At 41.2% G+C, this 23821-nt stretch overlaps 1 protein-coding gene across 11 annotated transcripts in view; it reads left to right on the top strand.

Moving 5' to 3' along the window:
• Positions 1-23821, top strand: part of LOC141076171 (protein 4.1-like) — a 382293-nt gene that overhangs the window by 254658 nt on the left and 103814 nt on the right. For 9 of the 11 annotated variants that reach the window (XM_073563556.1, XM_073563551.1, XM_073563519.1 and 6 more), the window contains exons 7-12: positions 6328-6546; positions 11835-11922; positions 13854-14006; positions 14277-14374; positions 17900-18072; positions 21145-21258. In XM_073563556.1, the coding sequence (XP_073419657.1) occupies positions 6328-6546; positions 11835-11922; positions 13854-14006; positions 14277-14374; positions 17900-18072; positions 21145-21258 (845 nt within the window). The remainder of the gene's footprint in view (positions 1-6327; positions 6547-11834; positions 11923-13853; positions 14007-14276; positions 14375-17899; positions 18073-21144; positions 21259-23821) is intronic. The other 2 variants (XM_073563577.1, XM_073563527.1) reach the window with 1 other exon arrangement.

Here is a 23821-nt window from a genome sequence, read left to right as displayed (position 1 = left end):
AGACGAGAGGATTACTAGACACCACGCATCCATAGGCTGATTCTATATGGCCCAAATCTGCTCCTCAGTATGAGTGCAGACACGGGCAGAACCATAACATGTGCAATATTCCTGCTTCATGTTGGGCGCACCTTGGGCATCCAAAATCATTTCTAAGACCCATTTTAAACATTTCAGGTGATCTGTATACTCTGTGAATGACATAGAGTTGTGAGAGTCATTTGGGCTCACTAAGCAAAAGATTGGGCATGTATTCCAGCACCGAAGCCCACTCATCATCTGTAATAACACCAATCTCCGTCTCCCATTTCTGTGTAGCCAACAGAGGGAATTTCTTAAGGAAGACAAGAGAAGGTCACCATAGACACTAGATATTACCCCCTTCATAGCTCCCTCTGAGCAAATAGTGTCCAATACCACATCTCTCTGAGTTTTAACATCTTTCACTTTACATTGGGCTCTATAGGCGTGTTTGAGTTAAATGTATTGAAAGAAGCAACTATCTGGTAGATGGAACTCTTTTGCAGACAGTCAAAGGACTTAAGCCCCTCATTGCCGACCACCTGGTGAACATACTGAATACCCATATTCTTCCAGTTCCCGAACTCAGTTTGGCAAATTTTGAGAGTAAGTCATTACTCCAGATAGGTGTGTGCATTGATAAGTGTTCGACCTCTTATTTGTTTGATTTTAAGCCAAACCTTGGAAATTAAGTCCAATGTAGGGTATACTGAGAGACCCACAAGCCTGCCTGCCTCTAAACATTCCACAAGGGACTCCGTCCCACAGCATTTTGAATAATTTTACAGACCGGACTGCCCGTGTCACTTTCTTTCCATCCCTTCATATGTTGGCATTGAGCCGACAAAATATAACCATGCATTGGGCAGTGCCAGGCCACCATCATCTTTTGGTCTCTGCAAAGTTTCTAGTCTTGTGGACTGCCCTTTACACCAGATCAAATCTCTGAAAAGCGTGTTTATCTTACGTAATCTAGATAGTGGGAGCCAAATGGGAGCCTTATGTAGAATATATCAAATCTGAAGCGTTAACACCATCTTAATAATAATTAACCTGCCCACCACAGAGAGTTGGAGTTCACACTATGCCGTTATTTTGCACTTAATTTTGTCTAGAAGAGGCAGTAAATTCTGTTTTTCGTAATCTCTCTGAGAGGGGACGCTATTACCAACTCCCAAGTATTTGAACTGGGAAACCACCTCTATTTGGCTATGCTGAATGTCTGAACGGTCTACCGGGCCATCTAAGGATAATAGTACAGATTTATCCCAGTTAATAGTCTGACCTGACAACCGCCCAAACTGTTTTAAGTATATCCATTACACTAGTCATGGATCTACCATAGTCTCTCCGAAACGACAGAATGTCATCCGCATATAACGTGATCTTCTCTTCTATATTCCTATACTGAAACCTCTAACTTCAAAAGAATTCTTCACTACTGCCGCTAGGGGTTCTCTTGCGATGGCAAACAACAATGGGGACAGAGGACACCCCTGTCTTGTGCCTCTATATAATCTGAAGCTTTCAGACAGTTCACCGTTTGCTTTGATTTTATCGGTAGGGGAAGAGTACAGCAACTGCACCCATGATATAAACGTGGGTCCGAACCCCTTTTTCTTCAAAACCTCCCAGAGAAAGCTCCACTCTATGCTGTCAAAGGCCTTTGTTGCATCCAACGACGACGACAGCACCACTCTATGGCCAGTGTTATCCGCTGGGAGCTGCATATTCAAAAAGAGGCGCAGCAAATTAATTGCTGTGGATTTGCTGGCCATAAAGTCAGTTTGGTCTTAATATGTCACTTTAGACATAATTTCTGACAACCTATATAAGCTAATATTTTAGCCAATATTTTTATATCAACCGTCAATAGAGAAATAGGTCTATATGACTCAGGAAGCTGAGGATCTTTCCCTTTTTTAGGGATAATTAATGAATGCCTCTTTCATGGATGGTGGTAATGTACTTTCTGCAAGACAGTGGTTGTATAGCTGTACCAAAGTTGGGAATAATGCCTTGTTAAAACGTTTATACACCTCCGCAGGAAGGCCATCTACGCCTGGAACTTTTCCACCCAGCATAGAAGATAGAGCATTTTCTAGTTCCTCCAGTGACAGGGGATCATCCAGCGCCCTCCTCTCATCTTCAGATAATGTGGGAAACCTGGCCATTTCTAAGAAATTTGAATTTTCTCCTTCCAGAGGTCTAACCTTTGAAGAGTATAGTGTCTCATAAAATGAAAGCAGAATCTCTCCCGTAGACTCTGCCCAATCCCCATTTTAAGAGTGAAGCTTAGAAATATGGGATGAGTCCCTTTGTGCTGCAGTAACAAGAGTTAGTAAGTGCCCCACTCTTTCACTTTCAAAAAAAGTGATTCCCTGAAAGGCTCTTTTCCTCTCAGCTTTTCGCAATAACGTCCGTGTAGCTAGAGTCTGGGCTTTTTTAAGCCTACTTTTTTGCACCTCAGGTGAATAATATGGAAAGATTGAGATCTCATGTCCGTTAATAGAGAGATCAGTCATATCTTTGGCCTTCCTCAGTATAGTGTCTCGGTCCTTATAGTACCGAATTTTTGCCAGCATTGATGTAGGAGGGTGACCCGGTGGCAGGGGTCTGGAAGGGATTCAGTGGGCTCTCTCCACTGCACACAGTGCAGACATGACTTCTGCGCCAAATTTGTTTTTAAGCCAGTTTTCAGTGAATTCAGTGGGTGTGTTCCCTTCTGGTTTTTCAGGAATCCCTATTATTCTCAAATTATTCCATCTCAGGCTATTTTCAAAGTGGTCTGTTTTAGCAATTAATACAGAAATACGCTGGACTGACCTCTCCTGGATCCTCTTAACATTGGCAGTGTCATTCTGATTTGTGCCCACTCTCTCTTCTAGTGCACTTGTTCATCATCAGCAGGGTTACTTAGCAAGCTGACAGCTTGCAGCATATTAGCAGCCTCATTCTCCAAGCGAGCAAATCGCTCCAATTTTTAGCAGCCACTTCAAGCCTCTTTGCAAGGGCTGCATCAGCTTGTGCAGCCCTGCCTTGGCATCGGCACCATCTTGATTCTGAGTGCTTACCGTGGCCCCAGGATCCTTCTGCCTTTTTCGGGTCTTTCTGCCTGCCCGCTCAGTTAGATTTGATCCATAGCCTCCAGGAACTCTCCCACTTCATCCTGATGTGTTAGATAACTGTTTCAGAGCAGAGATCAGGATAAAAACTATAAATCTCAGCAGGAGTTCTCTGTGCTGCTTCCTACTTCATGCTGTGCTAGCCCATGCCCCTAGAAATTTTTTACTTTTTGATAAGCGGTCGTTTGAATGCTCGTTTACACAGGTAAGCCAGAGCAAAAAATGCACTTGGACATCTATACTGGATGGCTCAGTGTGCATAGGATACCATTTTTCTTGGCAGTCCTGTTTACATAGGATGATATGCCACCGGTAACGAATGTTTTATGCTACGCAAAAAAAATCATTTCACCCGATTAGTGAGCAAGATGATTATAAAACAAGCGTTATCAAAGCTCGTTCACAACTATCTTGCAGGGTAAATGCCCCTTTAGACTCATACTTCCTGTCACTTTAGAAATTTTCCAGCAGTTTCCTTTTCGGAGGCAGAATTACCATGACTGGTAAAACATGTAGACACAGCTGATAATTCAGGATCTGCCTTTCACAATAGGTGATGTCTTGACAGTGACCTTTGCACACGCTTATTTGATGCTTCAATACAAAAGATCGGGTCGGAATCTGTACATTGTGACTAATGTACATGTGTGGTTTTCTGAAATAAGAAGGTAAAACTTAAAGCCCCACTGCCCAGTGTGAAAATTTCAAGATCATAAAAGAAAAAAAAATGTGATAATGGGAAAGATGGTTCATTGCCATAATTAAAAAAGTAAATTTGACATAAAAACCTTATTAAAGTAAAAGGTATTTTTCTGATTACCTATTCCCGTTAACCCCTGCCCTGCTTCTTCCAAGTGCAGTGACATGCTTCCAGTGTACTTCCAACCTAATTTGCTCCTGATGACATTAGTGTCCATAATTGCGATCATATGAGTCATAAATCCTGTGACATATTTTTTGACAGATACCAGGTTACATTAAAAGTTTCTATTTACTTTAAAAGGAACCAATCACCAGGTATTTCCTATGTAATCCCTTGCCACCACCTTTTGGCTGTCCTTATCAACATTCCTACAAACCCAGTAGCCTTGAAAACCTCATAAAATGTGTTTTTAGAATTGTTCTGTACTATATATAAGGAGCACGGAACAGCTCAGGAGACATGTCCGGACTGTGTCCTTGCAATTGCCACCTCTTTGGTTTTTATTGATGTGGATAACGTTTCCTACATCATCCATGCAGACCGTTCTACTCATGCACAGATGAAAAAGTTGCTCTGCCCTTAATAGGAAAGATCAAATTGTGCCTGCACAGGACTAGATTGTATCTATGCAAGAGCAAGCTTTATACAAGCTGTGCTGATGGTCTGGAAGATGTCATCCATGTTAATTAAAGACTGAGGAGTGTTGAGCATGATCAAGAGACGCCCATCACATCATAATAGCATTTGGTGTTCATTAGCAAACACTGAAGGACAGTTATAAAAATAAATACGTTATGAGGGCCAAAAATTAAAGACTTGGATAAAGTTGCGGGTCACCCTTGATATGTTTAAGAAAAAAAAAAAAAGTCTACAATTGAGGAAATTTTTCCTTATCAAATATAGCAGACTTTTTCATATCGAAACAAACTTAAAGGGTTTGTCCCACAAACAAAGTAAATTTTAATTAAAAGATCTTAGAATAAAATATTGGACTGATATTATGTTATGTAAGAGCAGTTAAAAAAACATATGGCCCAATGGCCTAATTTAAAAATGTAGTAACAAAGGATAACAAAAACCTTGAATAATACAGTATGATGCAAACAAAAGTGCCCCCAAACAGTTTGATTCCTCCACATTACCCTCCACATGCACCATATGATTACCCAACTGTACCCCTCTCCCTCAATCCCCTTGAAAAAGAATACATTGCCTTCCATAAAGTATAATGACCCCACATTGTGCTCCATACAATATAATGACCCACATACTGCTTCATACAGTAAAATGGCCCCACATAGTGCTCCATACAGTATAATGACCCATATAGTGCTTCATACAATATAATGGCTCCATATAGCTCTTCATACAATATAATGGCTCCACATGGTGCTTCATACAGTATAATGGCCCCACAAAGTGATCCATACAGTATAGTAGCTCCACATAGTGATCCGTACAGAATAGTGGCTCCACAGAGTGCCCTATACAGTAAGATGGCACCACATAGTGCTCCATACAGTGTAATAGACCCCACATTAAAAAAAAAAAAAAAAAAAAAAAAGTAAAATACTCACCTCTACCCGTTCCCCCCCCCCTGCTGCTTTGGTCTGTTCATCGTGTCTTCAGATCCTCTGCACATATCGGTACAGTGGACGTGTTGTAATGACATTATCGGGTCTGCTGTGCTGAGACGTCAGATGCAGAGGGGGAATGATGGGAGAGGTAGCGTCATGTGACGCTCCCACCTCCATCGCTTTCAACTGTATTGGCATCTAGAATGCCGATATAGTTGAAAGTACAATGGCAGGCGGGTGGTTCACCCTGCATTGCGGATCAAATATAGTTGGGGACCCACAGGCCAGATTTGGCTCGAGGGTCAGAGTTTGACATATGTGATGTGAGCCATCCCAGTTTATGTAAAGGAGCTTTATGCATGTTTCTACAGAGAACATGTTACATTGGGAGAACCTGGTGACAGGTTCTCGCTTAATGACGTCTATCTCTGTTGTAGTACTTTTTTCTGGAAAAAGATTACTGCTCTTTGCTTCATTAATGTCCATGCACAAATAGATTAGGGTTAGCAAAAACCGTGGACAAACAGGAGGAAATTTTGACTTTAGGATTAGACTTCAATTTAAAATGTACATTTTTTCTAGGAGCTTACGATACAAATACAATGATAATTTATTTTACATTGGCAAAATTACTGTTTTTTTTAAATGTTTTAATTACTTTTGCTTAAAATGGCAAAAAAATGGTGGCCATAGCATGTACAGTATGTTTTGCATAATTTCACTGTCTGTAATCACAGAGATAAGTAATTTGTGTTGATTCACACCAGTCTACTTTTATATACATTTGTGAGATCTTATTGACTCTGTTACTTTATGCATGGGATAGGACTTGTCTTTGCTGTCCTGATAAATGAACACCATGATGCATATTTTCTGACTTTGGTACTTTGCACTTTTACAGGTATTATCTTTGCCTACAGCTTCGTAAAGATATACTCGCTGGGCGCTTGCCTTGCTCTTTTGCTACTCTTGCCCTTTTGGGTTCATACACTGTCCAGTCCGAAGTGGGAGATTATGATGAAGATCTTCATGGCACAGAATATGTCAGCGAGTTTAAACTGAGTCCCAATCAGACGAAGGATCTTGAGGTCAAAGTTGCAGAGCTACATAAGTCCTACAGGTAAATCTACAGAAATTTGAGTCATTCCTTATATTATTATTTATTATTTTGATGATGACATACTACTACTTGGTAAGAGTATTGCGCAAACCAGTGATCTCTAATATCTTAAGAGGATAAATTCTAAAGATGGAGAAGAAAAAAAAGAAACGCTCACAGATTAAAAGCTAAACAAAAAATAAAATTCGATTTAAAAAGTGAAAGACCATTTTGCCCTTTTTCTCACCAGGTACAATTTGGGCTTATTTCATATTTGCAGTCTTAACAATTGGTAAAAAAAAAAAAATTTCCGTTTGCTTTTCCAAATAATTTTTGTGTTCTGGGGAAAGGGGTGTTAAGGTAAAAAAAAATGAAGTGTCTATTTTTGTAGTTACGATTTGTGTGTGATAGTCTAAGTTGGTGAAGTGAATTGAGAAGAATATAGGCATAAATTAAATTTATGGGATCAAATAACTAAAAATTCGCATGTACATACATATTCACCCCTTTTCCGATGAAGCCCCTAAAAATTTCTGGTGCAAGCAATTATCTTCACAAGTCACATGCTTAGGCCTCTTTCACACTTCAGGTGTTTGACATCAGTCAAAATCCGCCATTTTTTTCCCCATTGATTTGCATTAGCAGCGGATTATGACTGATGGTCATCCGTTGCATCCATTTTTTGACCGATCCGTTTGAATTTTAGCGTCCGCCGTCTGGAGTAGACAGACAAAGGAACGTTTTTTTCAGCGGCGGAACCGCTATTTTAAAATGCACATGCCCGGAAAATCTTTCCTGTCATGCATTTTAACCCTAAACGCCATTCTGGTAGAGGCGAAAATCTCTCTATCTCTCTCAGGGGTGGACACAGACTGTAGTGGGCCCCTGTGCAAGAAGTTTTTCGAGCCCTCCACCCCCCCCAGTCCTTCATAGGGCAACAGAGTTATGAAAACATATAGATAAGTAATTTATATAGGCACCCCATTTCCCCTTGTTTCATAATGCTCTCCCCCCATATGCGGTCTACTTTTGGCATAGTGCTTCTCGCCCTATGTGGCCCCCCCAGTTTATGCTGCTTCTCCCCATGTGGCCCCCCCAGTTTATGCTGCTTCTCCTCTTATGTGGGCCGCCCGATTCATGTTTCTTCTCCCCCCCATGAGCCTTCCCTTTCATGAGCAGCCAAGCATCTCCCCAGAGGCCCCCCCATTCATGAGCAGCCAAGGCCATGCTTCCCTTCTCCCCAGGCCAGGGGCCCCCCATTCATGAGCAGCCAGGACATCATGCTGCAGTTCTCCCCCAGGACGGAGCCCGCCCAAAATCATGACTGCCATGTTAAGTTCACCCCCTCCCAGGAGCCCCCCAAAATCATGCCTGCTCCTCGGTCCCCGTCCCTCAGTCCTGCTTAGCTCTGGTAGTACTCTTACCTGGAGCAGGCAGGGCAGGCCAGACCAAGAGAATCCATCCATTCCACACTGTCCAGTGTCCGCACTCCGCACATTCCTGAACTGCTGCAGCATATGGGCAGAGGCAGGGCTGCCACTAGGAATTTCGGGGGCCCCTGTAAGACTCCGCCCAGGCTCCACCCCAGCCCCACCGCCCTCTGGTGAGAAGTGGAGTTTTCCAATCACACATTAACAGTTCCCATCACCAGATCACACACACAGCAGGCAGATTTTTTTTTTCGCCAAAATATTTTTTAAGCCGCCATCACCACACTGTAGACACTTTTGGCCGAGCTCTACTCTACTGTAACCTATTAAATATTTGTTAAAATATGCAATACAATTTAGGTACATTTGTATTTATTTTTCAGTTTTTAAAATGACCATTAATATCACATACAATGGACAAATACCACCGCACCATGACCAGACAAAATATTACCACCACATAGTGACCTATAATTAATACCACATACAAGGAACAAATACCGCCACACCAGGACCAGACTATTTATTACTACCACAGTGACCGAATAATATCACATACAAGGAACAAATACCACCGCACCATGACCAGACCACATATTACCACCACAAAGTGACCATCCATTGTACCCTATATGATCTCCCCATCTGTCTCCATCGTATCTATCCTGCCCCCTGTGTCTCCAATCCTGCCCCCTGTGTCTCCAATCCTGCCCCCTGTGTCTCCAATCCTGCCCCCTGTGTCTCCAATCCTGCCCCATGTCTCCATTTTGCCCTGTTTCCAATCATGCCCCTTGTGTCTTTCATCCTGCCCCCTTTGTCTCCAATCATGCCCCCCGTGTATGCCGTCCTGCCCCTTGTCTGCCGTCCTGCCCCTTGTCTGCCATACTGCCCCCTGTATCTCCAATCCTGCCCCCTGTATCCAATCCTGCCCCATCTCCACCCTGCCCCCAATCCTGCCCCAATGTCTCTATCCTGCTCCCAGTGTCTCCAATCCTGCCCCCAGTGTCTCCAATCCTGCCCCCAGTGTCTCCAATCCTGCTCCCAGTGTCTCCAATCCTGCTCCCAGTGTCTCCAATCCTGCCCCCAGTGTCTCCAATCCTGCCCCCAGTGTCTCCAATCCTGCCCCCAGTGTCTCCAATCCTGCCCCCAGTGTCTCCAATCCTGCCCCCAGTGTCTCCCATCCTGTCCCCAATGTCTCCCATCCTGTCCCCAATGTCTCCAATCCTGCCCCCAATGTCTCCAATCCTGCCCCATCTCCATCCTGCCCCAGTGCTTCCTACAGTGTATACACAGCGCTCATACAGTGGTTAGGAAGACAAAAATGGTAATAAACATTCTCTGGCTTTTTTATGGGAAGTTGTCTAGCTGTGTTTGAAAGCCAGTTGCACGATATGGAGCCGATTCTTTCTCTGCAATGATGCTTTCAGACTTCACTGCAAAGTAAAATGTAGACCACCCGGACATTTAAAGTCTGTGGCAGTCTGTAAATTGTTTTTAAAACACACTGCCAAAATGTATCATGCTAAATTCAATAAAATATTCTAAAACAATGTAAATCCAGGTGGTATAACCAGGGCTGTGGAGTCGGTAAGCAAAACCTCCGACTCCCAACTCCTCAATTTTGCGGACTCCCAGCTTTTACAACTGTGACTCCACAGCACTGCCTCACTACTGAGCATGTACATAAAGTGCAGCACAGATTCTTCTCAACTAAAAGCCGAGATCCTTAAATCAGAAATAGAAGAGACATATAGGACATCTCATAACCTTCCCAAATTATGAAAACCTTTACAGTATAAACTGCATTGTACTACTGTACCCATCTTATTATATATTTTAGGAGTCTGAGTCACTCCATCTTATACCGAATCCACCAAAGTGGACACCGACTCCGTTCTGAACAAACAAAAAAGACATGTAGTATAATTAAACAAGAATATGGGTTTTTATGTAGGAAAAACACAGATGCAATCACATTACTAATACGTTTTTATTTCTTAAACCTTCTTTAGGTTATTGCATATTTATTGTATTGTAGATCGTGTTAATAAACTAATAACGTTATCTGCTGAATTGAATCATAATCTATAATACAGTACCTTTAATATGCAATAATCTAAAACAGATTTTACAAAAAATACAGAGGTAAAGGAATTACAATATACTTGTGTATAAGCTGAGTTTTTCAGCACTTTTTTGTGCTGAAAAGGCCCCGTTCAGGTTATACACGAGTCACTGTCCCAGATGACGTCGGGGGAGGGGGAGAGGCGGAGCTGCGGGTCACAGAAGGCTGGAGCCGGCAACTGCTGCTAAAGCCTGTGCCCGCTGCTAAAGAGAAATAAATATTTACTGCACTGGCAATGAATATTCATTTCTCTTATAGCGCACATAGCCATAGACGCTGACTTCCAGCAGTGGCCGGGTTATCACGGGTGCCCGCTCGTTAAGGTAATGAATATTCATCTCTCTCTACTCCTATAGGCGTAGAGAGAGGTGAATATTCATTCCCTTAATGAGCGGGGACACGTGATCGCCCGGCCGCAGGAGCTGCTGGCATCGGAACAAGATGCTGCGAGGGCGCACAGGGAAGGTAATTAGGATGTTTTTTTTCCTATGCTTTTCTAATGGGGGCCACACATACCAGGATAGGGATGAGGAGCCATGCATGCAGGGATAGGGATGAGGAGCCATGCAGACAAGGATGGGAATAAGGAGCCATGCATGCAAGGATGGGGATGAGGAGCCATGCGGACAAGGATGGGGATGAGGAACCATGTGGACAAGGATGGGGACAAGGAACCATGCGGACAAGGATGGGGAATAAGGAGCCATGCAGACTATATACTCGAGTCAATAAGTTTTCCCAGTTTTTCGTGGCAAAATTAGGTGCCTCGGCTTACACACAAGTATATACAGTATGTTTTTCCTACATAAAAAAGCATTTGTAATTTCTGTGAACAAGAATGCAAGTTTGAACATAATTAACAAAAACTTTATATTTAGAAGATGACCACTAATTATAAATTTTTCTGAGACCACATGAGGGTCCCATATGTCCACTGTTCTATCTTCTGGTTTCCAATTGTTTTAGAATATTTTATTGTATTATGTATTGTGGTAGTTATACTTTTATTGTGATTCTTTCCATTCAATAAATTAATATCAGTTAATATGATTTTATGCATGAAAAATTGCTGTAATGTTTTCACTGTATATAAACGTTTTGACTGCTACTGCAGCTGTGGAGTGGCAACAGCAACCTCTGCACCTTACAAAATTACACCTCTGCCAAACCACATGGTATTGTTTCTACACAGAAATGTTTTTACACTTACTTTAGGTCACTGGACCTGAGTAATGCACTTAAAGGGCACCTGTCAGGTCCCCCATGCCCTCTAAGCATTCACTTATTTATGAGTAAATTCCCTGCCTAACCACACCTGTATAATGTTTTTCTGTACAGATGAGATTTTAAAAAAAGCATTTATATTGCTCCTTTTTGCTATTCTAATGAGGGCTTTGACTAATCGATGGGGCGTTAGTTGGCCCTGACTCGTCAGCCCTCTTTTCATATTATCACGTCCTTGTGGGTGTGATAATGTAATTTGCATGAGCGGCATCATTGCCGGAACTCCCTGACCATGTGCAATGACCCTGATCATTCCATCAATGGGACTGCCTAAGATAGCTGGGCACTGGTCTTGACTATTTATGGCGGACCAACAGTGTAGCTTTTTGGGTGGTCCCAGTTGTCCCTACTGATCCACAAGTTATCACCTTTACTCTGTATAGACGATGGCTAGTAATCCCTTATGATCACTAACAGAATACCTTATCATGATATTTAAAATCCTTTCCATTTTTTTTTGTATTATTCAGATCAATGACTCCAGCCCAAGCTGACTTGGAGTTTCTAGAAAATGCCAAGAAATTGACGATGTATGGTGTAGATATTCACCAAGCCAAGGTAGGCTTCTAAATGTAACTATTTTCCAATTCGTTATTGTAGTCTAGGGAAGCTCTTAAATGGATTGTCCAGATATGAAAGTCTGCAATACAAGGGAATTGAGCGAGGTAGCGCACGCCTAGTCAGAATGTAAGATGGAGTATGCATATTGCTTATCTTCAGACACATACCGTCTTATCTCGCCTCCGGCATCGGAGAATCTACACCACGTGCACTATGCGTCATGTGAGGATTCACAAGTCTGCTGTCATAGGGAGAGCAGACTTTCATGCCAAACCTGGACAATGCCTTTATGGCTCTTAACCACTGGACACAACAAATAAACTTTCCAATCTACAACAGCACATTAAAAAGATGTGGCCCGTCTGTTTAATCTGAAGTTCAATCCAACTGTAGGAAGCACATTCTTATATTTTATATGCCAACGGGGGCATGGTTGACTTTTCCGTATTAATTAGGTTGATCTTTCTCTTTTGATGGCGGTGCTTCTTAATACAATGCAAACTATAAACTGATGTAGATTTTCCCTATAATTTCCATCAATTTCTGGTGCAAATTATAGCAAATATGATGTGCTGCAGTGAACCTGCCACTCCCAATAAGCATCGACTACTTTTCAATATTGGCAAGGGCAGTGGAAAAACAGTAATAGGTCCCAAAATAATGTGCAAATATGGCGTTCACTGTAATTTGTGCCTTTCTTTTCCACCGGAAATGGCATACTCCCTCTATAGTTCCAAAATGTACTTATTGCATATACAAAAATGCTGATTGAGCAAGTCTGCATATGTTTTACAAGACAATGAAGCACTGAATAATCTTATTTTTGTGCTGACCCCACACGCGTGATCAATAGTTTTGACTGACACAAATTTTGTTTTTCACACAATTTGCTGCCTCAGTGATTTTAGATCATTTAGTCAGAATTTTCTATGGTATTTACAGTATAAGTTGGGACTTTATGTTGTATACCTACTTCAGGTGAAATCCCTGGTGTGTAGCCTGAGTAAAATGAGAACGTTTTTCATCACTTTGTTTGTCGAATATAAGTTTGTGGTCAAAAGTTTTGAGACTGAAACAAATTTTGTTTTTCAAAGTTTACCTCTTCATTGTTTTTAGAGCTTTTAGTCAGATGTTTCTATGGTTAGTAAAGTACAATTGTAAACATTTTATACGTTTTTTACACTTTTATTGACAAATACAGTTTAAAGACTCCATATTTTCAGTGTTGACCCTTACTTTTCAACACTACTTCTCTTCACCCCGGCAGCTGAACATCAGCTTCTGGGCCAAATCCTGACTGATGACATCCCAGTCTGATCAATGCTTGGAGTTTATCACGATTTCTGTGTTTTTGTTTGTTTAGTCCTCAAAAAGCAGGTGAATACAGGAATTCAATGGATTTGAGATCTGGAGACTTTCCAAAGCATGGTTCCAAAATTTCAATGTTTTGTTTACCGAGCTACTTACAGCACAATGGTACTAGGAAAAGTTAAGTGGCTCGGAGAGCAAAACTTTGAAATTATAAAGCTATCGTCAAGAAACTCTGTGGTTCTCACTCTCATTGAGAATCAGGGATTAATCCTCAAAAAGCGAGTGGACAAAGTACTCCCAGTTTCGGTGAATCTCCAAGCGCTTATTAGGCAAGCGTGAGCGAGCCCTAATGCTTTGCTGATCTGTTTTACAGCTTAACATTGGGGTCTCAATAGTGGGACTAACTGTGTAACAGGATCCTATTGACTAAAAGGCACTGTCCAAATCAGTCTGCGTGTTTAAATTATGCAACACTTTTCTAGGATCTGTTGATAGCAACTTTTGTTCTGGGTTTGTTCCTGACTAGCTGTGGATCGGTATATCGTTGTTATTAATCATTAGCTTTTTAAATTAATGTTGTCTGTATATTTTAGAAGTGTAACTTTACTTTTATCCAGGACTTGGAAGGAGTAGATATAAAACTTGGAGTTTGCTCTGGTGGGCTAATGGTCTTTAAAGACAACCTAAGGATTAACCGTTTCCCATGGCCCAAAGTCTTGAAAATCTCATATAAAAGAAGCAGTTTTTTCATTAAGATTCGCCCTGGTGAGGTATGAAAATGACTTGCTTTTGATCTTATTGTATATGTATATCAGGAAAGAGTTTGACTTAGTTTTCTAAATAACCTAGTGATGATATAATTTTGTATACAAAGCTCCATATTTAAGGATTTGTTGACCCTGTGTCAGAAAAGAAATATGACAGATTATGAGACGTCAAGATATGTTTAATCCATTGTGAGCGGTTTAGGATCATTTTGTATTGCGAAAAGGACTTTTAATAGGTCTGTCTAATTTCCCTAATTAGTTTTTCCTCTGTAGCAGGAGCAATACGAAAGTACAATAGGGTTTAAGTTGCCAAGTTATCGAGCAGCAAAGAAACTTTGGAAGGTCTGTGTTGAACATCATACCTTTTTTAGGTAAGTTATAATATACCATTTGAAATTTTATGCACGAAGCAGAAAATCTGCCCCCCCTGTAGGCACTTTCAGCCCTTCATGTCATTGTGCGTGACCTAACACTATTTGTTTCCCAACCGTTGTGAAAAACACTGCTGTCAGAGCACAGCTGCATCCTTTTTATTCACAAAATGAAGTACTGCCATGACATGGCAGCACAGTTCTCTCATCCCTGGATACCCTAAAATATCATAGAGATCAGTGCAGTTATTGGGAAATGCAAGATAACTACCTGTGATGACTTGGTACATGCATCATCCACATCATAAGGAAATGGAGCTGTGCGCATGACTGGAGGGGGACATAAGGAGGAATGATGATGGTTTACTCTATGGGTGATCGTAGTGAAGGGACGCCGTCTGTCTGGGAGTCATGGTAGACACTGTGTAGCTTGCACTGTTGTGAGGCTGATGAGTGCTGTTCAGAACTGCCATCAGTGAGCAGGAGTTGCTTAAAATAAATCTCTTTCAAACCCAGAATGTTAATGTGTTATGCTGAGGAACGACAGATGACGACTGGAGTTCACATGTTGTTGCTCTCTAAATCCCTGTCATGCAACACAACCTTCGGTATATTGGTTAATGCACTTTGTCATATATAGGTGAAAGACACCTCCAAAATACTAAATATGATCACACTTCCAGAGATGATCAATCGCTATACATGAAGGTACAATAGTCTAGGTATTTAAAAATAATTCAAAGTTTATTAATCATTTCAATACATTTAAAGAAGAAATGTAAAAGTCAAGCATAAGATATCACCATAAGCAGCCAAGAGATGTACAGCTTCATTAAAGGTTTCAAAATATATGATAAGACAATGATTTATTATTTTACCGTTGCCTGTTTTAGTCATTTAATAAAGTGCAGACAGTACTGGAAAGGTACACCTTGAACCATAATAAATGTTATATTAAATGGGAGTGAACTGCGCTTCAGCTCAATAAAATAATAAAGTGCTAGAAATGAAGTATGGACAGAAATTGTTATTATTGGGTATGAGGAGTAAAAAGTGCTGTGTGCAAACTACTAAGTGGAGATAGGAGTAGGGTACTGTGTTTCACTGTAATAGCTGTAAGTGCCTTTGTTAAACAGAGCCCTAAATAAAATTCAACCTCCATGTTATTAGTGCTCCTGGTGGCAGCCCGAGTGTACATGGGTTTTCTACTCAGTACCATAGTAAGTTACACACGTGGTCAAAATTGCTGGTACCCCTCATTTAATGACAGAAAAACCCACAATGGTGACAGAAATAACTTGAATCGTAATAAATCAAAAATCTATGAAAATTAATAAATGAAAGTCAGACATTGCTTTTCTCAACCATGCTTCTACAGAGTTAAAAAAAACAAAAAAAAAAAAAAAAAAGAAATAGGCCTGGACAGAAATGATGGCACCCTTAAACGATTCCTGTAACTGTCAATGAGACTTCTGCACCTCTCGAAAGGTATTTTGGCCCACTCCTCAAGAGCAAACTGCTCCAGTTGTCTCGTGTTTGAAGGTTGCCTTTTCCAGATGGCATCTTTCAGCTCTTTCCAAAGATGCTCAATAGGATTTAGGTCAGGGCTCATAGAAGGCCACTTCAGATTAGTCCGTTGTTTTCATCTTAGCCATTTTTGGGTGTTTTTAGCTGTGTGTTTTGGGTCATTTTCCTGTTGCAAGACCCATGACCTGCGACTGAGACAAAGCTTTCTGACACTGGGCAGCACATTTCTCTCTAGAATCCCTTGATAGTCTTCAGATTTCATTGTACCCTGCACAGAGTCTAGACACCCTGTGCCAGATGCAGCAAAGCAGCCGCAGAACATAACAGAGCCTCCTCCATGATTCACAGTAGGGTCAGTGTTCTTTTCTTTTTCTTAATATGCTTCTTTTTTCCATCTGTGAACATAGAGCTGATGTGCCTTTCCAAAAAGTTAAATTTTTGTCTCCTCTGTCTATAGGACATTCTCCCTGATGCTTTGTGGCTTGTCAACATGTAGTTTGGCAAATTCCTGTCTGGCTTTTTTATGATTTTTTTTTTTTTTCAACAATGGTGTCCTCCTTGGTGGTCTCCCATGAAGTCCGCTTTGGCTCATATAACGATGGAAGGTGCGATCTGATACTGATGTTTCTTGAGCTTGAAGTTCACCTTTAATTTGTTGAGAAGTTTTTCTGGGCTCTTTTGTTACCATTCATATTATCCATCTCTTTGATTTGTCCTAATTTTTCCTCCTGCGGCCACGTCCAGGGACGTTGGCTGTAGTCCGATGGAGCTTAAATTTCTGAATAATATGTGCAACTGTAGTCACAGGAACATCAAGCTGCTTGGAGATGGTCTTATAACTTTTACCTTTAACATGTTTGTCTATAATATTCTTTCTAATCTCCTGAGACAACTCTTCCCTTCCTCTATGGTCCATGTTGAGTGTGATACACACCATGTCACCAAACAGCACAGTGAGTATCTGTAGCCATCGATACCGGCCCACTCACGGATTCCAAGATTGTAGACACCTGTGATGCTAATTAGTGGACACACCTTGATTTAACATGTCCCTTTTGTCACATTATTTTCAGGGGTACCATCATTTCTGTCCAGACCTATTTTATGAATTTTATGTATTTATTTTTTTTTTAAATTCTATGGAAGCATGGTTGAAAAGCCATGTCTGACTTTCATTTGTTCACCTTCATAGATTTTTTTTATTTATTACTTTTATCAGATTCAAGTTATTTCTGTGACCATTGTGGGTTTTTCTGTCATTAAAAGAGGGGTACCAATAATTTTGACCACGTGTGTATCTTTATTACATGATTATTTTCTGTATTGTATCACTTATTGTTGGACAGGAGCACTAACAGCATTGTCTTATCATATATTTTGAAACCTTGAATGTGATACTTACCAGATGCTGTACATCCCTTGGCTGCTTATAGTGATATCTTGTGCTTGATTTTTAAATTTCTTTTGGATTATCTTTTAATATCTAGACTATCATACCTTCATGTACAGAGCTTGAACATCTCTGGAAGTGTGTTCACAACCTATATTGGGTAGAACACAATGTGGCCGTTTTACCCAGACTGATCTTAAAAGGGGACACTCCTCTGAGAAATGTATGGCATGTGCATAGGGTTTCCTCTCTGGTATCCCCAGATATTGAGATAATGGGTGGCACCTGCTCCCGTAGTCTGCTTTTCAGAGAGGAGGTGGAGAGGTAGCCATGTATTCTCTTTCTATTGCAGTTTATGGGAATTACAAAACTCTTGCCCTTTTCCCTTTCCCTCCAAAAGGTCTGGAATTGTAAAACTGAAAGCTCCACCTTTCATACATTTATAGAATATACGGTCAATATTCCTTACATGTTGCAGATTGAAATCCCCCTTTTAATGTTTTGCTGCGACCCATTAGACTGTCTCAAAGTGGCAACGCAACCCTTAGACAAGTTGAGCTTGTGCCCTGGTTTTAACCAATGGATAAACATTTTCTTTGATTTAATAGGTTAACCTCTACAGAGACCATTCCTAAACACAGGTTCCTGTCACTAGGATCCAAATTTCGTTACAGTGGGCGCACACAGGCTCAGACCAGGCATGCCAGCGCTCTCATAGATCGTCCTGCTCCACAGTTTGAGCGAACTGCCAGCAAAAGAGCCACCCGCAGCCTTGATGGCGGTGAGTGAACCTCAGCTTCTCCGTAACAAAGTACACGTCCTCTCTATTGGGTGGCTCTTATCTACAGTGATGGTATACAATGCCTCTTCATGCCAAATGATATGCTTAACAATTTTACAGAACCCTATGGGAAAAGCAATCACAACCAATATGGAATTATCACAAAATAATCAAACTGTCATTCTTTTCTTCAAATGCAGTATTCTTTGTACACACATAGAAAGGGAGGCATTACACACACAATCATATGGTGAACTAGCGCAATCATTTTAGTGCTATAACTTGCACAAGTAAAGCAACATGGATCCCTGGAGATCGCCACAAGAGATTTTTTTTCCCCACATAGAGCTCACAATAACAGAAAACTTAATTCAGTAAAAATGAGTACATAAGAATTTTCAATTTATTCCATATTAATAAAAACTGTTCCTGTTAGCTTTGTTTTTACGTGGTGTACACACAGATATCTTTCCACTGTGGGTTTGCTTGTTGAAAAATTGCTGCATATTTTAAGAAGTGTAATTATGGATGAGATTTCCCTAAATCTCATTCATACAATGTGGAGAGAGTCTGCAGGCTAAACTGAGGGTAATGGGGAGAATAAGTATTTGATACACTGCTAAGTTTTCCCACCTACAAAGAATGGAGAGGTCTGTAATTTTTATCATAGTTACACGTCATCTGTGAGAGACAGAATCTAATAATTTAAAAATACAGAATATCACATTGTATGATTTTTTTAAGTAAATTGCATTTTACTGAATTAAAATAAGTATTTGATCACCTACCAACCAGCATGAATTCTGGCTCCCAAAGACCTTAGTTTTCTTTAAGAAACCCTTCTACTCTGCACTCATAACCTGTATTAATTGCTACCTGTATAAAAGACACCTGTCCACACACTCAATCACACTGCAACCTCTCCACCATGGCCAAAACCATAGAGCTGTCTAAGAACACCAGGGACAAAATTGTAGACCTACACAAGGCTGGGATGGGATACATGACAATAGGCAAGCACCTTGGTGAAAAGGAAGAAACACATGATGACTGCCGTCTGGGCCCCGCCTCCCATAGACGTCCATCATGCCCCTGCTCTGCCGTCTGCACCCCGCCTCCTGTCTCCTATGGCGGCGCCTGCTCTGTGAAAACAGTTCTCAGGCATGCGCAATGCGCGCTGCCCGTGAACTGACATCAGGCGATCACGCCTGCGTGTTGTGGAGGCCCCAGATCCTTCCCCGAAGTGTGTGTTATGATGTATTCACACTGCGGGGCAGGAACTGGGGCCTCCACAACACGCAGGCGTGATCGCCTGATGTCAGTTCACGGACAGCGCGCACTGCGCATGTCCGAGAACTGTTTTCACAGAGCAGGAGACAGAAGGAGGCAGGGGGACAGACTGCAGAGCAGGGGCATGATTGACGTCTATGGGAGGCGTGGCCCAGACTGCAGCACAGGGGCATGATGGACAGCTATGGGATGCGGGGCCCAGATGCTGCAGAGTCATGATTGACGGCGGGGAGGCGGCTGCTTCCCATAGGTACGCATAACAGGCATGAGGACCTATTTATAAAAGTTAATATTTCAGCGTTACTGGGGGTCAGAAACAGAAGAGCCACCTTCACAGAGTGCAGCCTTAGTGCTGCTGAAGGTGGCTCTTTTACTTAAAAGCGCCGGGGGGGGGGGGGGGGGGTGACAGGTTCCCTTTAAGGAAAAAAGAAATCCAAACCTGCAGGGCCCTGTGTAAAAACTGATTGCCCCCTAAACATAACTGGTTGGGCCACCTTTAGCAGGTCTTGAAGCAGCAAAATAGTCCCAGACCATGACATTACCACCATCATATTTTACTGCTGATATAATGTTCCTTTTCTGAAATTCTGTTACTCCTACGCCACATGTAATGGAACATACACCTTCTAAAAAGTTAAACTTTTGTCTCGTCAGTCCGCAGAGTAATCTCCCAAAAGTCTTGGGGATCATCAAGATGTTTTCGGCAAAACTGAAATGAACCTTATTGTTCTTATGGTTCAGCAGTGGTTTTCGTCTTGGACCTCTGCCATGCAGGCCATTTTTGCCCAGTATCATTCTTGTGATGGACAAACAAAGTTGCTCTCTGTAATGCTAAAGCATGTAAAAATGTAATATATGAACCATGTATAGCATTACTGCTCTAGATAATAAGAAAAAATAGTCGCTTAGCCCATAATTTGGCCAATTCATGCATGCCCAGCAGCCAACGACAAGGCAGTCTCAGATCTGCTGGAAACCTAAGGGTCTAATGTGAATACTTCTCTTAAGGTACTGTCACACTTAGCGATATCGCTAGCAATATCGCTATAACTTGTGACGTTATAGCGATATTGGTGTGTGTGATACTTGCCTACGACCCGCTCCCCCGCGGGTTATCGCTGATCGCGTGAGAACGTCCAGGACTGTTTCTTGTCGTCAGCTTACTGCGGCGAGACGAGCATGGAGCCGGGCGGGAGAACGTCAGGATCGGCTAGTGTGACAGGTAAGTAGCGACCCCCGTCCCCAGCGATGTCGCTGGTGAGATCTGCCTGTGTGGCAGCTCACTAGCGACCACTTAGCGATGCACCAGCGATCCTGACCGCGTCATATCGCTGGTCGGGATCGCTGGTGCATCGCCAAGTGTGACAGTACCTTATTTCTGGGTAGGTATCCTAATTTGCAACGTTTACACAAATATTTAAGCGGAACATACCCTAAAATTGAACTTGCACTTTTACCATCTCGACAGGGTTTTTTTTTTTTTTTTTAAATAAAAACCTTGGAGTGAATTAAAAAAAAAAAAAAAAAAAGTCGAATCTTTCCAATATAATTCCTCTCTCATTACCACCCACTCATTGCTTAGGATTTAAAAACATCATCATAATTTATCAGTTGCTTTCTCAAACATAAACACCAAGAGTAATATGCTGTGCACAGAGCCTTATCTAGCTTTTTTTCTTCTGCGTTATCTGATATTTCAGCACAACCATGTTGTGGTTAAAATTGTACAGCTTCCAATATTTTTTTTTTTTTTTTTTTTTTTTTTTTAAATGTTTGCCTTAGTGAAAAAAGGCCATCCCTCATTTAAATTCATTTCTCCCGAAGAGGATAATGATGTTGAAGTGCTTGATTTAAAGATACCAATTCGTATGGTACCAGCAACTGAGCAGCATGCAGGTATAATAGTTATTCACGCTTACATAGCTGTATTATTTATATATTATTTATCTGGCTCCTGCTGCTCTTCTCTTTTGCTGCCCATTTCTTTTTGCTCTGTTTTAATACATTCCCTGCTGTAAAGCTGCACTAATTGTACAGCCAGCTTTTTAAATTAACATTTTACTAAGAAAATCTATATTTTCCTATTTTACAGTATTGCTTATAAGCTAAAATAATGTCACTGTGAGACGCTTGACTAAGGGTTCAGCACAGGTGTTGGGCGGATGCAAACACATCTGAGTGCGCCCATAACCAGTTAAGCATGTTTACAGCTATGGTTGCGCACCATAATCATGGATGTAGGGGAAGCTTAGAAGATGACCATGCTCTTACTGAAAATAAATTTGTAAACATAGACCACCACAGATATTACCATATAGTGGTAGATAGCAGTCCTGCGGAACATATAAATCAATTACAGTATAGTTTATATATAGTTCGCTACAGGTGACATTTTTTTTTTTTCTCACGGAGACCTTTTTTTTGTCATCTCATCTGGCCCAGACAGCCATGACAACTTCTTCCGGTAACAATTTGTCTGCAGAGTTTACAACACATTCTCACATTTTGAGCACCTTTCCCATCTATAGGTCGGGGAGGCAGTGCACATGATCGACCTTGGCTCCATTTTCAGGGCTCTTCAGAGCCCCGGATCTGTGGGGACCACAGTGGGAGAACTCCCAAGTGATTGGAAAGTTATTCCCTATCTCGAGGTAGTGGATAACTTTCAAACTTCAGATTCGTCAAGACCGTCGGCGTTTGTTGAAAGAAAATGAAACAGTTATGGCTCTCCGAATATGATAAAAATATTTTTTAAAAGTGATTTTCTTGTGCCGTATTAGTAAATATTAAAGTTACAAATTGTCTGTCACTCTAATCATTTCAACCTATACTTTTATTCTGCAAGGAATGCAAAAAAAAAAGTGTGTACCCAAAAATTGCACAGGTGCATCTTTTATCACAAAAAAGAAGCCCTTATATTAACCCATTAAGGACCAAGCGATTTCGTAGGTTAATGACCAGGCCTTAATTGTGAAATCGGACCACTGTCACTTTGTGGTTATAACTCTGGAACGCTTCAACGGATCCCGCTGATTCTGAGATTGTTTTTTGTGACATAGTTTTTTTCATGTTAGTGTTAAAATTTATTCGATATAACTTGCGTTTATTTATGAAAATAACCGAAATTTGTCAAATTTAGCGATTTTTTTCCAAAAATTAAAATTTTTGTACCCTTAAATCAGAGAGTGATGTCACACAAAATAGTTAATAAACAACGTTTCACACATGTCAACTTTACATCAGCACAATTTTGGAAACATAATTTTTTTGTTAGGACGTTATAAGGGTGTGTGCACACGTTACGGATTCTGCTGCGGATCCGCAGCAGATTTGGCCCTGCAGATCCGCAGCAGATGCTCCTGCGGTGTACAGTACCATTAAAGTCAGTACAAAATGTGCCTGACCCTGTGCACATGCTGCGGATTTTTCAGCACAGATTTGCTGCGGATTTAAATCCACAGCATGTCAATTCTTTGTGCGGAATCCGCAGCGGTTTTACACTGCTCCATTCTAGAAATCCGCAGGTGTAAAAACGCAGGCTAAGGCTGAGTGCAGATGGAGTTTTGAGCCCTGCGAATTTTTCCGTGCAGAATGGAAGAAAACCGCAGGTCAAATGACCTGCATTTTTCCTGCGGATTTCTTCCATTTTTCACGCGGTTTTCATGCGGTTTTTGTGCGGTTTTCCATTGCGGTCTTCCCCCTGCGGATTTAGTAACAGGGGAGATAGAAAACCGCACAAAAGAAGTAACATGCTGCGGATTTTGTACCGCAGGAAAACCGCACGGAAAAATCCGCAGCGTCTGCACAGCGTTTTTTTTTTTCATTCATTTTAAAGGTACTGTACATCACAATGCGGATATGCAACGTTTCTGCGCGGTAAAATCCGCTGCGGATACGCTGCAAATCTGCATCGTGTGCACATGGCCTAAATCCGCAAAAAAATCTGCAGAAAATCCAGAGTAAATCTGCACTAAATTCACAGGTAAAATGCAGGTCATTTTACCTGCAGATTTAGTAAAATCCACGCCGAAAAATCCGCAATGTAATCCACAACGAATGCACATACCCATAGGGTTAAAAGTTGACCAGCGATTTCTCATTTTTCCAACAAAATTTACAAAACCTTTTTTTTTTTTTTTTTATGGACCACATCACATTTGAAGTGAGTTTGGGGGGGTCAGTATAACAGAAAATACCCAAAAGTGACATCATTCTAAAAACTTCACTCCTCAAGGTGTTCAAAACCACATTCAAGAAGTTTATTAACCCTTTAGGTACATCACAAGAATTGAAGCAATGTGGAAGGAAAATTGAACATTTAACTTTTTTTTCCCAAAAATTTTACTTCGGACACAATTTTTTTTTTTTTTTTGTCAAGGGTATCAGGAGAAAATGAACCACAATATTTGTTGTGCAATTTCTCCTGAGTACACAGATACCCCATTCATGGAGGAAGACC

Source organism: Dendrobates tinctorius, unplaced genomic scaffold (genome assembly GCF_039654945.1).
Source record: "Dendrobates tinctorius isolate UK_male_01 unplaced genomic scaffold, ASM3965494v1 ptg000015l, whole genome shotgun sequence".
In the NCBI taxonomy this organism is placed as follows: domain Eukaryota; kingdom Metazoa; phylum Chordata; class Amphibia; order Anura; family Dendrobatidae; genus Dendrobates; species Dendrobates tinctorius.
The sequence above is the reverse complement of the archived record's forward strand: the minus strand, read 5'-3'. Positions and strand labels throughout refer to the sequence as shown.